This window comes from Miniopterus schreibersii, assembly GCF_964146895.1.
Source record: "Miniopterus schreibersii genome assembly, chromosome: 18".
NCBI lineage: Eukaryota > Metazoa > Chordata > Mammalia > Chiroptera > Miniopteridae > Miniopterus > Miniopterus schreibersii.
In genome coordinates, this window is record NC_138121.1 from 34,270,684 (window position 1) to 34,286,077 (window position 15,394).

Sequence of the window (15,394 nt, forward strand, 5' to 3'; positions counted from 1 at the left end):
GTCAAGCCTGGAAACTCCAGGTCCCTGGGGAAACCTTGATATAACTCAGGTCATTATAAACCAGATTTTATATTTTAAATCCATATAGGTATTCTCCTTAGCCAGGCTCACTTGTGGGACTCTAAATTCTGACAGCAAGAACTGCGTCTGCTTTATTTACCATTGGTCCTCACCTCCAATATGTGCCTAATACAGAGTAGGCAACACATAGCATATGTAAAGGCCAGGGGGCAAGATAAAGCACAGGAGGTGTGAGACAGGGCAAGGGTGTCAAGGTCTGGGCCACTGGACAGAGGATCTGCTCTATAGAGACTCCCGCTCGGGGCTGACCACTGAAAGGGCCGCCTGGCCGGCCTGGACAGAGAGGCGGAGTGGCCCCGAGCCTGTTTCATTCAGCACTTAGGAAGAAAGGCGGGCAGGCCAGCCCCCATGGTCACTTTAATTCGTGTGCTACTCCCGCTGGGGTATAGGGTTCTCCGGAGGATAGTTTCAGTTCAGGTGCACACTTGGTTCCAGGTTGTTTGGGCAGCAACTTGTCTCTGGGACACCAGATTCAGGGCCTGACCTAGGTCTAACTCTGGAGGGCTGAGAATGCCAGCAGGCCAACCCAAGACATCCTCGAGTGACCACCTCTGCTCTGGTTGTCTGTTGTCAGGGAACCCTGGACCACTGACAGTGTTTTCAGAGGCTAGAGATTATGGAATCAGTGTCCACCACCCTTTAGTTTCTGTGGGGAGTAGGATTTTGTGCGTGTGCGTGTGTGTGTGTGCGTGTGTGTGTGGACGTTTGCATTTGCCTTGTCTTAGGAAATTATTTGCCTTGTCTCAAGGCCCAGACCTTGAGACCCTTGCCCTGTCTCACACCTCCTGTGCCTTATCTTGCCCCCTGGCCTTTACATATGCCATGTGTTGCCTACTCTGTATCAGGCACATATTGGAGGTGAGGACCAATGGAAATGTGCCCATTATGGGAAACTCAACCGTGATCCCTGAATGCAGCCCCTTGAGGTACATTCTCCAGAATCTGATCAAGACCCCAGACAGACTTCCCTGGTGTCTGAGTCCTTGTGGGGCTCATTTGGTTTGGGGACTTCCCTTTTGGTTGTCTTAGGGAAAAAGGCTTTGAGAGGTTCTCTTGGTAACTTTGGTTACACTGGAAGTTTGTTTTGCCTTGATTTAGAGCCAGCCACTAGATGTGATTAACAAATAGAAATTAATGAGGGGTTTTCCGTACCTGCCTCACGGCTAAAGGAATTTTAAAATGAAGCTTTCAGGTCTCTGGTTCTGTCTGCCTATGTGTGTATGTTTGTCTACCTCCAGAGGAAATTATTAAAACTGGTTTTTATAACAAGAACTGTTTATTTTACTTAATTAAGCACTTAGATAAATTAAGAAATATAACATACTTTTCAGAATTATATGGTCTAGGAAATCATTTAATGTGAAAACTAATTTAAGTTTTTGGAGTTTTATTGGGGTTTGCAAAAGTAAGTTCATGACTACCTCTGTTACCTACTTTTGGCTTTTTAATACAGATGTAACTAAAGAGGTTTGTAGCTATATTAAGGAAATATATGTTTCTAAGAATTATGAAACATTCGCCAAAGAGCCTCTATTTCTAGAGGTTATAGTTATTCACAAATTTGAGTTCTGATTGTCACTGAAATTAAGGTTTCTAAGGGTTACACAAATCTGGCTTTTGGTTGTCACTAAAATTAAGTTTTCTAAGGGTTAAAAATTCAGAATTAAAAAAATAATTTGCTTTTCATGTATTAAGCTGGCTAAAATTAAATTGATATATTATTAGGGGTCTTTAATTAGCTTTAATGTCAAAAGTGTACCATACGCAAAGTCAAAACTTAATGTTATCTCCTATATTACTGGATGCTTTGAATGAGGAATTTTTTTTTTAATATATCTTTATTGATTTCAGAGAGAGGAAGGGAGAGGGAGAGAGATAGAAACAGCAATGATGAGAGAGAGTCATTGATCGGCTGCCTCCTGCACACCCCCAACTGGGGATCGAACCCGCAACCCAGGCATGTGCCCTGACCGGGAATCGAACCCTGATCTCCTGGACCCTAGGTCAATGCTCAACTGCTGAGCCACGCCCAGCCGGGCTGAAGGAGGAATTACAAAAGAAGAAAAGGTAAACCCCTCATCATCAGGTCTTTAACTGCTTAAGTACACTGCATCTTCTTCATATTGGAAAAACTATTTTCTTTTAACAACACTTTGACATCCCGTATTTGCCGGCAAAATCTTTATCACCTTGATTAAGTGAATAAGTTTTAAAGTATTGTTATCTATGATTTTATTTGGAAAATGTTTCAATACTTTTGATATGTTTGACAAACTTCCCAAGATTCAAAATTTAAGGAGAGCCATTTTCTTGACCTTTGATATTTTTAAGAACTTAGGAGTTTTTCAGAAGGATCTCTGAAACACCTCAAAGATTTGTTTTCTCTCTTGATAAAAGGGGGGAATTAAAATACTTAGGCCTATCTGGTAAGTTAAATTACAGGAAACACTATCAAATAAGTGATGGTAAACCTTTGATTATATTTAGAATAATAGGTTATATGCTTTTGGTAGAAGAGGGTATAGGAAATAGAGATACACTCTTGCTGAAGGAAAGGAGAATGTCTTTAGATAAGGAATAGTATAAAGGACATGGGTCTTACTGGCGAAGAAAGAAAAAGGAAAATAATTTTGTCCCAGAATAAAGTGATTGTTTCATAATGAGGAGAGAAAAGATAGGGCAAAAGTAGAAAGACATATGTAAGCTACGGAAGGGCCGTGCGTATTGCAAAAGGTGTACATACACTGCAGAAGGTTCACAGAGGAGAGATCCTAAGATGTATGTATATGGACTCTAACCATGGCCATTTTTAAGTCTTGCCATTTACAGACAATTATTGTTTTACACTGATGCTTTTACAAAAATGTTTGTACAAAGATGTTTCATCTTCAGAGATATTCATGGAGAAAACTCTAAAATGTAAAACTTCAGGTACTCTTAACTAATCCATGCGTGACTAAATTTAAAGGTATTAACTCCTGGATGTTTACTGCCTGGTGATGTCAGTGCCAATAAAGGTACCAGATTTAGCACAAGCCAAATGATTAAACACAGTACCCACTAACACCTCATGGTTACTTAATATCTTCAGCTGACTGCCCTCAGGTATTGCCTCTTGATTCGGATCCATTCTTCAAACTAAACTTAATTTTGTCATTATAAAAATTTTTGCTATTAGAAATCTTTGTTTATTTTGCATAGCTCGATGTTACAAAGACACCCCTCTGATAAATGCTGCTCAGTGTTTTAAAATGATCACTACTAGGGCCTATAAAATTTTCATATAAGAAACTACAGATGTTTAAGAATGCCTTTCCTTGGACAGGTATTACAATGACCGCCACAGCAGTACTAGACAAGAGAATTGCTCTTGAAAACATTCTAGCTAAGCAAGGTGGGATCTGCTCTGTTGTTAATACCTCTTGTACTTGGATAAAACACCTCTGATAAAATAGTTAGAACTAAATATAATCCAGGCCCTGTCCTTAAAGAAACACGACCACAAAGCCTTCATGTGTTCTGGTGTTCTTGTTGCTCAAATGTGGCCTAAGGCTCCTAAGGAAAGAACAAACTACTTTCTGTCCTACATGGGACATGAGAGGGTGAGAATGGGCCCTCCTGGCCTTAGGGACTGACAATGCCATGAAAAATCCAAAATGAGCCACCTGATAGTAGAGGACCAATGATGTTTTTAATAACTGATCAGGGTTGGTTTCTGATAATTGATCAGGAATGTTTTCAAGGAAAGATCTTGATCAAAAGAGAGAAAATGGAGCCAGAGCTGTCATACCAGAAGAAGTGTCTTACACGTAATGTTAAAAAGAGGAACAGGACTTATAATTGCTGGAGTGGTTTTGATAGTGGAGACAATTTGGGGGTTGGCAGGAGGAACTCAGTAAAAGTGACCCTCCACAACATAACTTGGTTTCTCCTGTTCCTAGGAACCCTTACTCCTAATATTTGTGAGCCAATTAGGAAAGGTAACTGAAAACTTGAATAAAAATGCTAATCTGATTTTGCCTACACCAACAGATACTAAGCTGCACCTACATAACCCAGGGAACTGAGTATATTTAAAAACCTGGAACTCAGGATCCTCGAAAGATCAACTGAACCCAATATGAACAGGTCCTCATTCGGTGTTACTAACAAGTCATTCTTCTCTTAAACTACAAAACAAAGCTTCCCGGATACATCACTCTTGAGTGAAACCTGCTATTTTTACCCTGTGGGGACAAGAAACCAGATCCACAGTACTCCTGTGAACCCCCGTCTGACCTCAACTTGCTACAAGGTAAGTGATGTCCAGTAAGTCTGCTCTTACTCCTAATAGTTTTTTCTACATTCTGTCTCTTTATGTACTCCTGTTCAGAACCTTCAGATTCAATAGTCAAGCAGCCAGGAAATTTCACTCTTCTAACGGAAAGAGCTCCTCCGCCCACGTTCAGCGGGAAGCAGTTACAGAAGTATGACAACTCATCCCCAGTCCCTCAAGAATAAGGAGTACAAAAATCCCAGGGGGAATTCTCAGGTAGGACAAGCATCTCAAGGTCAGGGTGGTTCTTACTAAAAGATATTCTTGCTAAATGTTAAAACAGAGCACAGTATTTTGCAGATGCAGCTGTAACTGATGAGTCTGACAAGAACCCAACCTGACCTGATGCGAAGAAGAAGTCAACATGTAATTTTCCAAATCTGCATACAAGCAATGGCTAAGCCTCCCTTCCAGGAGACAGAGCTTTGGATGTGAATCCTGTTTTCTTTGCATGCTGCAAGTAAATAAAAGTACCCAATGACAACTACTTCTCGTTCTTTATTTAATGTTTTGGGTTTTTTTATATTGATTTCAGAGAGAGGGAGGGAGAAGGAGAGGGAGAGATAGAAACATCAATGATGAGAGAGAAGCATTGATCGGCTGCCTCCTGCAGGCCCCCTACTGTGGATCGAGCCTGCAACCCAGGCATGTGCCCTGACCAGGAATCGAACAGTGACCTTCAGGTTCATGGGCTGAATGCTCAACCACTGAACCACACCGGCTTGGCTACTTCTTGTTCTTGAACACCCCAGGGGAGAATCCCTTGAGTTCAGTAACAGAAAGACAGACTTTTAAGAAGGCCAAAGTGGCTGATGGGCAGAGAGCAAGGAGAGTGTCATGTCCAATGAGGCTGTAGAAACAAGTAGGGTCCAGACCATGGAAGCCATATGAAGTTCTGTCTTTATCCTAAGAGCAACAGAAAGTCATGAAAGATTTTTAAACAGGTGGTTGGCAGAGGAGGGAGGGAGGAAATGAACATGATTAGATTTGCAGTTTTAAAAGATCACACTCCACACTGTAGAGAAGAGACTGGTTGTGTGGGAGGAGGGGGGGAAGGGGTCTAAGGAGAGTTGGGGTATAGAGTGAGTGTAGACCAGTGAGGAGGCTATTGTAACAATCCGTTAGAGAGGGTGGTAGCTTGGGCCAAGGTGGAGACGGAAAAAAAAGTGGGCGGATTACCAACATTCTTAGACAAATAAATAGGACTTGATTTTGGGACTGAGAGAAAGGAAAACACTCAATCCTTCTGGAACTCAAGTCTTCAGCTGTAAAACAGGACTGTTGATACTCCCTCCATCTGCATAAATATCTATCTTGCAATCTGCTGCGGTAAGAATAGGGGCTAATATAAATATTACGAACTTAATGCAAGCCTGACATGTAGTAAATGTTAATTTTTAAATTGCTGTTGCCTGGCCAGGGGTGCTCAGCGGTTGAGCATCAACCTAGGATCCAGGAGATCGGGGTTCGATTCCCTGTCAGGGCATATGCCCGGGTTGCGGGCCAGGCAGCCGATCAATGACTCTCTCATCATTGATGTTTCTCTCTCTCTCCCCCTCCTTTCCTCTCTCTGAAATCAATAAAGATATGTTTAAAAATAATAATAAAATAACATTGCTGTTGCTATTATTATTTTCAACCCATGGAATGGCAACTACGAGAGGCCGAAGCCCAAAAGTAGGTAACAGGATTGTCGTTAAATTCTCATACCTACTGTGCTGAAGAAGCGGGCCACTGAGACAACTGTTGCAAATAAACACACCTGACCTCGCTCCTCAGAAATCATTACCGAAGAGAACGCACAGCTGGGGTGGTCGCAGTCGTCTGAGAGCCCGGGAAACTGAGGCCCCAGGTGAGCTATGGGTCCGCCCAGGGAATGCGGTGCAGCACAGGTAAGTGGATGCCTTCCATCGCGAGCCGACCGACGGGACGGGGCCTGCCTCCCGAGCCGCACGAACCGACAGCCCCCAGCGTCTCCAGCTGCGGGGCTGACAAGGCCCTTTCCTCGCCTGGGCTTCAGACCGCGCTCCGCTCGCCGTCCAGCCGAGTCCTCCGGTTCCCTGCCCACAGCTACACGCGCACGAGCGGCCAAACGCGCGGGAGGGCCCCACCTACCTTAGCTTCGCGCTCTCGCTCCTCAGCACTCGGGGTCCGCTTCATGCTGCCGCCACAACCTTCTTCGCCACCGCCAGAATTGTAGATTCCCTCGCTCGGGTCCCCGCCTCCGGCGTGTAGTTCTCTCGGCATCCTGCCCCGGTCCACCGCCGTTCTAGCCCCGAGCCGCGAGAACTACCACTCCCAGGATGCACAGCGGGCACCCGAGCGCCCCTCGGGGTTTAGAGCACTAGACTTTTCCCAGGTCGGACAGCTGGGCACGCGTAGACCGCGACGCGGCCAGCAAGCGGGTTAGGGACCCAGGAAAACTACATTTCCCAGGAGGCAACGGGGCCGGCCATGTTTTCCCATGCTGCTCTCGGCCGGCGGCGCGACACGCCGTCGGCGCTATAGCAACGGTTAGCTAAACCGCGGGGAGAGAGTGGCGGTGAGTACTCCAGGGGAGGAGAGGGCGTTGGAGGTGGTCGGCCCCCTGCCTGCAGCGCCCGCCGGGTCCCGGGGCCTTGCTCTACGGCCTGGAGAAGGCCCCGGGGTTCCGCTCGCGTGAGAAGTAGCCCGGCACGAGACACCCCACGTCGTCAGGCCTGAACCACAGCCCGCCCATGACCCCCACGCCCAGCCCCGGTTTGAAAATTTATATCCCAGACCTAACCCCTCGCTGGTGACAGCGGATAGAAATTGCAGCGCGTAACCAAGCCCTTCCTCAAGCAGGCTGCGGGAACCCAGCCGGCTTGTTTGCCCGGGGCTCGGAGTTGGTTAGCACACCCTGCAGCCTCCCGAGTGGCCTGTTGTTTAATTATTCATAACGGTCTGTTCATCGTCTTATTTCCCCCAGAGTCTCTGAGCTGCATAAAGGCCGGGACTTGGTTTACCATTTTAGTCTCAGGGCCAGGTATTCATTTATTCATTCACTCTCTGTTAATGCTGGTGCCCGCCGTGTGCCAGGCTCCGTACTGGACCAGCTGCGACCAGGACAGATGCCCGTCTCAGGACACTCACTACTACTCCCGTTAGTGTAGACGAGCGAGGAAAACGAATAAAATCATTTCAGATGAGAGATGACGGCTATAACAGAAATAAACAGCGATGAGGTTGCGAGGAAGAGCCCCCTTCACAGGATGGTCAGGGAAGTGACTTTGGAGCTGAGCCCCAGAGAGTGAGGAGCCAGCAAAGGCCTTGAGCAAGGACGGGGAGCCCTGGGGTGGAGGAGCCTCGGGGACAGCAGTGAGGGGAGCACAGTGAGCAAGGGGGGACGGCTGGAGGTGGCGGTGGAGAGGCCTCGCAGCATTGCACAGGGTTGCTCAACCTCAGTAACGTGTGGGGCCAGGTAACTGTGATTCCTGTGCACGGAAGGGTGTTCAGCATCACCTGTGACCTCTAGGTGCCGGTAACACTCCCCCTTCCCAGTAGTGATAATAAACAATTTTCAAGAAAGACTGAACAGCTACTTCTTAGATGTGTGACTTTGGGCAAGTTACCTAAGCTGTGTCCCCGTTTCTTCATTTGTAAAGTAGGAATCATTTGAGTAACAACCTCACAGGGATATTTGGAGATATTTAATTAATTCATATAAGCAGAGCCCTTTAGAAGAGTGTCTGGCAAGTTTTAGTAAGCACTCAATAAATGTTAACACCATCATCGTCATCATTGTTATTGTCTTTAAAGCTACCAAATCTCTATCACAGAAAAGTTTTTACAAGCGTCCTGTGTTGAAACTTCTTGATAATTTGGTTCCTAAGACTGACCTGTTCTGTAGCACTGTTTGCAAAGGAACTAGATGACCGCCCAGGCATATGTCTGTCAGCTGTTTATGGCACAGCAAAATGCAGTGGTTCTCAACCGTTGATCAGTTATTATGAAAGTTGTGAACCCTCTCTTTAAAAGATATTGTGTATACACAGAAGCACAGAAGATTTTATAAACCACCTCTGGGTCCACAGACACTGAAGCTCCATGAACACCATTCATTCATTCCAGCTATTTAGTGAATGTCCACCATGTGTCCAGCTCTGTGCCAGCCTCTGAAAATACAGAGATGAACAAGACCTTGCTACTTTCTTGCACTTTGCATTCTAAGACCAACATTTTAGAGATTGACAACCTCTGCCTTAGAGCATCTGCATTGACAATTCGCATTTGGTTTTCAGGGTAGATTGAAATGAAAATATAATTTATTTTTTTTAGCATGCTAGACATTGTATGGACCACTCACATCCACATACAAAACTAAGCCACTGTGGTGCATCTCTGTAAAAAATAGAAACTCTAAAAATGCCAGAATTAGCTGGACAGCCTGTATGTTGAAGGAGGAAGCCCTGGGACCTAGGCCTCATGGCAACAAAGACAGAACACAACAAAAACCAACCCACTGGGTGAATTTATGAAACCTCTTTTGCAAAACTTGGAACTACCTGCTCATTTGACATCAAACTGAAAATTAATATTCAAGTAATTTTTCATCCCAGGCAAATGTGCTAAATGCTTTTAATTTACTGTCTCACTTGCCCTTAGCATAACTCTGTGAGATAGGTATTATTTTTTCCATTTTTAAATTAAGGAACTGAAACTCAGCAAGATTGGGTGACTTGACCAGCTACTAAGTAATAGAACAACCATTTGAATGAAGTTTCTGACTTGAGTTTTTTCCAAGATATCTGCTTTCTTTTGGGGACAGGGAAGGGGGTGGGGGATGGAAAGAGGTGTTTCTAAATTTAGGGGAGTTTGTTGTATTTCAGATAGAGGAATAAGAAGAAGAGAGAAGGAAGAATGATAATCTTACCTCATTTCCTAAGCAAACTACAGGAAATATACTGTTGAAAGGAACACTGTCTCCATGATTCAATGTAGTATTACTTTTAAAATAGAAGCTTTCATCTTCTTCAAGCTGCACATGTGGGCAATAAGATGTCCATTAAAGTTCTAGTGCCTTATTCATTTTATTTGGTTCATTCCATTGCATAGTTAATGTTATAACTTGGAAAGATTTTATTTGAATTTTCTTTTCTCCACAGATAGGCCATGTCTGGTCCAACTGATGAGACTGCAGGAGACCTGCCTGTGAAAGATATAGGTCTAAACCTCTTTGGAGTAGGAGGGTTACAAGGTATGGCCAGCTGTTATTTATTACAGTTATGAACTTTGATCAGTAACTTCTTTACTTTTAATTTAAAGTATTTTTGATATTTATACAAAGGAAGCCATTTAAGTAACTATATAGCTCTTGATTGGACTAAACAAGAGGATGGAGTGTTTAGAACAACATATGGTATTTTACTGCATGCATCAATTATCAACAGCTCATAGAAAACGTAAAATCCCCCTCTGTTCTGATAAAGAATTGTTATAAATCATCTTTTTAAAATTCCACACATCAGTAGAAACTACAGAGTATCAAGCCTCCAACCCGGATTGCCTGGCTTAAATCACACTCGCCATTAAAATGTTTCTTTATGTTTAAATTTTATATGGGAGGAAATGCCATATTTAAAATTTTTTGTCTTTCAAGTAGATTATCTCAAAATGGTTTGTTTATCCAAGTGATATTGACTTTGATTTATCAAATTAATATACATTAAAGGTTTTCTTTATCCTTTTATATCTTAGGAGTTGCTACAGAGCTAAAAAGCACTTTCAAATTAAGAAAGGAAAGCACAGCTTTAAGGAACAACTGAGAGTGTTGAGCTCTGGTTTTCTCTGTGCGTGCAGTGTGCAGTCACGCCACTGCATTTGTCACTGAGAAGGCTGTAACGAAAATGTATTCCTCAAAGGCATGTTCATACACCTGGTAATGAGAAGAGTGCCAGTGGTCACCTTGAACTACCACAGAAAGGTGGTCAATGCATTGTTCATTGAAAAAGATAGATTTGATTATACAGCTTTTATTGTTCAAAGCAAAAAATGTGTATAAGCTTTGCTTTAGATTTTTGGCAGTGTCAGGGATTCAAATACAAATAAATTTTAAGTGTGCAAAGCTCTTTATTGGGATTTGATACCCTAAGTTCAATTCTTGCCCTCAGATACCCACCAGAGGGCTTTAATCTTTGTCCATTTGTTCTTTGTTTCTTTTGGAGGATTGCTGAAAATCGACTGACCTCACAGTGATATGGAAAGTACCAAACTTAAGCATATGTAAAAAAATCATATACACATGCTAAAAGGTATAAAAGTTCTTTAAAAATATTTAAGATAGATTATAAATAATTTGTGAAGGATTTTTTTTTGTTTGGTCTTACAAATTTTATAGTTTCTTTCCTATAACCCAACACTCATGGCTCAGAAAAATATCTTGATCATGTTACAATCACTAGATTATTGTTATGACTCTTTGTAAAAAAAAATACTTTTAATTTAGTTTTTTCAGCATTCAGCATATAAATCGAAAAGCTTTTATTGAATCAAAGTTCCAGCCTACATCTTAAAGAATGGTTATTTGAATACAGTTTTGAGTGGATACTGTTATTGTCCAGATCCTTTAATATTGCATATAAAGTATTAATAGCAAAGGTTTTTATTCTCACCTCCAGTCGGTGATGTGAACAATGCTATAGTATTTTCTAAAGCAATCTTAATCGTAGGGCACAAAGGAAAAAATCTGAGATGAGTGCATCAGATTTCGTATTAATATCGACAGGTATCGTTTATGGAGACTAGTTTAAGTAATCCCACTATTAACGACCTTGGCGTTTTTGCAGAACCTTCAGCCCCACGGATGATGAAGTCTCACCAGGCTGTGTCACGAGTCAGTCGAGAGGAACTGGAAGACAGATTTTTGCGTTTGCACGATGAGCACATTTTGCTCAAACAGCACGCCCGCAAGCAAGAGGATAATATTAAAAGGTTAGGGCCAAACGCTTTGAGCCTTTCCCCGCTCGGTAAAGTTTAGAGGATTTGCTTTCGTGTAAACTTAATTGCAAACTCCACCTTGAATCCTTTTTGTAGCTAGGCAGGTTGTAAACAAATACAATTTTTTAAAAATGGAAACTCTTACAAACTAGAATAATAAAACCATTATGCATGTTTATTATGCCTGAAGTTGCTGTTCGAAAGGAAGAGCTGTTAGCTAAGAGTGCCACGCGTGTGTCATGTCTATAAATAACTTTGGGTTTAATATTTACAGTTTAATAACCAAAGGGCCAAAGCATCTGTTTTTTAAATGTCTTTATTTTAAAATGAAAGTTTTAAAAAGTAATTAGCTATTTTAACTTGTCAAAATGCATGTGCCCTTAAAATTTAGGGTTTATTAATGAAAACATTACTTCCATATCTGGAACATATTTAACTCTGCTCGAGTCAGTCTACAGTCTATATTGATTTCAGAGTCTCAATTGTTTCTGAAGAAACAGTGTTATTTTTGATTTGCATGCATACATTTCTGCAGACATGATTTCTTAAGAGTAGATAGTCTTTCATGCTTTCTTGTTCAGAAACACTATGACTAGCTTCTGAATGGGCGGCATGAAAAACAAAACAGTGCATCCACATCTAGAAGCAGGAACAGGTCTGTACTCATATTTCTGTTCTAGGTTCAGTGAAAAAGTAGGGCAGCTGAGACAGAGGATAGGGTTGTTTTCTGCTTAGAATTTATTATAAAGGGGCGATTCTAGTTCAATTTCTGCTCTGTGGACTTTGTTTTGATGCCCCACTGACCTGCTGTGTGTGAGGCTTTTATGTTGAGTCGGGTTTTGAGTCATGAAGACGTCTTTTTTCAAGACACGTGACTCACCTGCCTGATTCCTTTTCTGACCGGTAACACACACGTCAGCCTGTCAGAATGAGGAATGTGGTCCATCACCACAAAACAATTCTTTTTCTTTGTAAGCATCATTGGTCAGTAAAAGAATTGAATTCACAACCTTGACCTCATTAGTAATTTGTCCTAGCCAGAAAATATAAAACAACTTAATAATGAGCCATGTAGTTTAATGGAAAAAGAACTGGGCTGCGAGTCAAGTTGTTCGCATGTGTTCTATTTATCTCTCTGCCACTAGCACGTGATATGTTCAAGCCATTAACCTCCTGGGATTTTATTTTACTCAGACCCGAGGGAATGATCTAATGACCGTTGTGATCCAAAGCTCTAAATTTCTTCTCAATGTCACACCACTGACACTACCTAGGTACCTAGGTAAAACTGCCTTTAAATGTATACTTAAGATACAATTAGTGCCACTTTAGTATAAATGTAGATTTGACAAACCACCTTTTCAAGTAAGTACTCATACTTCACCTGATCATTTATGATTTATTTACATAAAAAAAATGAAAATTATTGCTCTAACTAGAGAAAGAAATGCAATCTTATGTTTCTTGACAAAGTATACTTGAATATCTTTGAAGGAATGTGCTTTTCTTGCCTTAAAAAGTGGGGCCATTTCTTTTTCTCTGGATGTTGACTGCTTTTTCGTATTAAATCTGTGTCTCCTGACTGTAATCTCTATCTCTCAAATCTCTCTGTAACAGAAGATTCAGATATCTAGGTTGACATCTCACTTACATGGCTACCATATTTCTAGGAATAAGCCAATGGGTGAGGCTCAGGATCCTAAACTCTTTAAGAGCTATGAAGAGTTTGTGGCTCTGTTGGGCTATGATACCTGCCCAAATTTCCCAATGATATATCATTCTCTGGATTCGGTGGAAAAGGAACTAATCCATTGATTATTTTACTAGGGTGTTTGTGGTGCTCTTGGATCTTGGTTTTTATTATCCTGGATCCCTTATAAAGCATGTTTAATGGATGTGCCTCAAGGGAAAGAGAAAACAATCTTAACTGATTATGTTATGCATAGCTCTCCCTGGTGCCACATGCTGTAGGCTGAGAAGCCAGGAGTGTAGATAGACATGTATTACTACCGCTTTTACAGAGGACTCTGCTTAGGGCAAACAGAGGTGGTTCTGTGACATCCCAAAGCTATTAAGGATTTTTTTTATTTCACTTTTGTTCTCTTAAGTAAAAGCTTCTGTCCATAACCATGCTAAAATAAAGCAAACTCCGTTTAAAGAAAAATGAAGTGAGTTTTTATTTTCAATCTCCTGTCTGGGTCTTTATAAAAATAGATTCACTATAAACTAGAGGCAGCTATTGAAGATGTGCGACCAATTTTGTAAAATCTTGAACTTGTGTCTCTCATCAAAGCCACCTTTTCTTTCTTGTCCTGCCAAGATTTTTCCATTCACTGTCAGGCATGTTTTCTGTACGTGTATATTACATCACCCCCATGTGCCCTTTCTGTCTTTTGTTCTGTCTAACCAGTTTTTATCAAAACTTAAAAGAAGCAAAGGTATAAACTCCTGAGATGTCAAAAGCACAATTTATGTCTAAACCTAAAGGTAGCATTAAAATCATACATTTTGCATCTAATTATTTTCTACCATTACATGCATGTTTCTTGAGCACTAAGCAACATTTAATGGCGCAGTTTGGTTTCTTTTGAATGTTTCATTAGGCTTTTTATATGTGTGTATCTATGCATTCTAACGCTTTTATATTTGTAGTACGTCTTAATCCTAGAGAAACTGAAAACAATATATCACCTAAATGCTGCATAGTCTTAACACACTTTTCAAAAGTTTTAACTGACTGTGGCCTACAGATATAACCCACCACATCCACAATCTGTAGCTACATTTAAGTGCATACAGCATTCCTACATAAGGTCATGCGTTAAAAATTGCATTTGAGGAACATATGGAGTAAATATGTGTCCTCTCTTTACTAACCTTAAATGATAAGCCTTAGGAAACTGTTATTTGTCAGTGCTATAAAGCAGATTGTTGCCCAGTGGTTTCAATTATCATCAAAGGATTCTTCACAGGCAGTAATAGTTACATCAAAACCTGAAATTTATTATTCAGGTTCTGCACTGAAGTCTTCACAGTGATTATGTTCCTTTCAACAGAATGCATTTTATGCTGACTTCTCACATTCCTTTTCATCTTTTTATTATTTCCCTAGAATGGCCACCAAGTTAATACGGCTAGTTAATGACAAGAAAAGATATGAGCGGGTTGGTGGCGGCCCCAAGCGGCTGGGACGAGATGTGGAAATGGAAGAAATGATTGAGCAGCTACAGGAGAAAGTTCATGAGCTTGAAAGACAGAATGAAGTCCTCAAAAACAGACTAATCTCAGCGAAACAGCAACTTCAAATCCAGGGTGGCAGGCAAACTCCTTACAGTTATGTGCAGTCTCGCGTAAACACTGGGCGCAGAAAAGTAAATGAAAGCTCAGGCTCCCAGGAATGCCCCCGGAAAGGTAAAACAAGGCTTCCATAAATCCTAAACTGAAGTCTTTTAATAGGTCATTTTACACACAACACAGAGTTTTATTTCTGTAATCAGGTTTTTAAGTTTCTTTAGAAAGAGAAAAATTGTTTTTGGACTTGCTTTTTGATAAAATCATTATTAACATGAAGATCATTTTATTTAAAAATAACTGGATCACACTCAAATTTGTTTAGTAAGACATTGAACATAACTATTCATTCTGATATGAGACATATATGAAACTACATGAAATATGAGTTCAGTTTAGCTTGAGTTGTGTGTTTTTTATTACAGAAGCAAATCGCATTTACGTAGGCAAATGGAGAAACCAGCTAGTTTGCTTATATATGATCACACTTAAGTTCTTTATCAAAAGGGTCTCTTCCATCTCCAAAAATGAGCATAGGCCAGTCACTTTTTTGATTTTGAAAATGAGTCACCTAAAAGCTACCCAGGTTACAAAGCAATTCAATTGCATAGACAAAACTCATTATAAGAAGAACCTAAATATTTCTAATAAAAATCCCAATTCTCTCCACCCACAGACAAACTGTATTTATAATGAAGCAGAAAGTCAGTAAAAATATTTTAGTCAACACATTTTTAATTTCAACTACTA

The 15,394-nt window shown here is 41.1% G+C and overlaps 2 protein-coding genes across 4 annotated transcripts in view; one reads left to right on the top strand and one right to left on the bottom strand.

Annotated features, from left to right (window-relative positions):
- FTO (FTO alpha-ketoglutarate dependent dioxygenase) overlaps window positions 1–6,694 on the bottom strand; it is a 317,340-nt gene extending 310,646 nt beyond the window's left edge. Inside the window, exon 1 of the mRNA XM_081118969.1 lies at window positions 6,512–6,694. Within this exon, the coding sequence (XP_080975095.1) occupies window positions 6,512–6,643 (132 nt within the window). The 5' untranslated portion in view covers window positions 6,644–6,694. The remainder of the gene's footprint in view (window positions 1–6,511) is intronic.
- A 149-nt stretch (window positions 6,695–6,843) lies between these two features.
- RPGRIP1L (RPGRIP1 like) overlaps window positions 6,844–15,394 on the top strand; it is an 86,671-nt gene continuing 78,120 nt past the window's right edge. Inside the window, exons 1-4 of one of the 3 annotated variants that reach the window (XM_081118963.1) lie at window positions 6,844–6,938; window positions 9,523–9,614; window positions 11,203–11,347; window positions 14,466–14,764. In XM_081118963.1, the coding sequence (XP_080975089.1) occupies window positions 9,530–9,614; window positions 11,203–11,347; window positions 14,466–14,764 (529 nt within the window). In that variant the 5' untranslated portion in view covers window positions 6,844–6,938; window positions 9,523–9,529. The remainder of the gene's footprint in view (window positions 6,939–9,522; window positions 9,615–11,202; window positions 11,348–14,465; window positions 14,765–15,394) is intronic. The other 2 variants (XM_081118964.1, XM_081118965.1) reach the window with 2 other exon arrangements.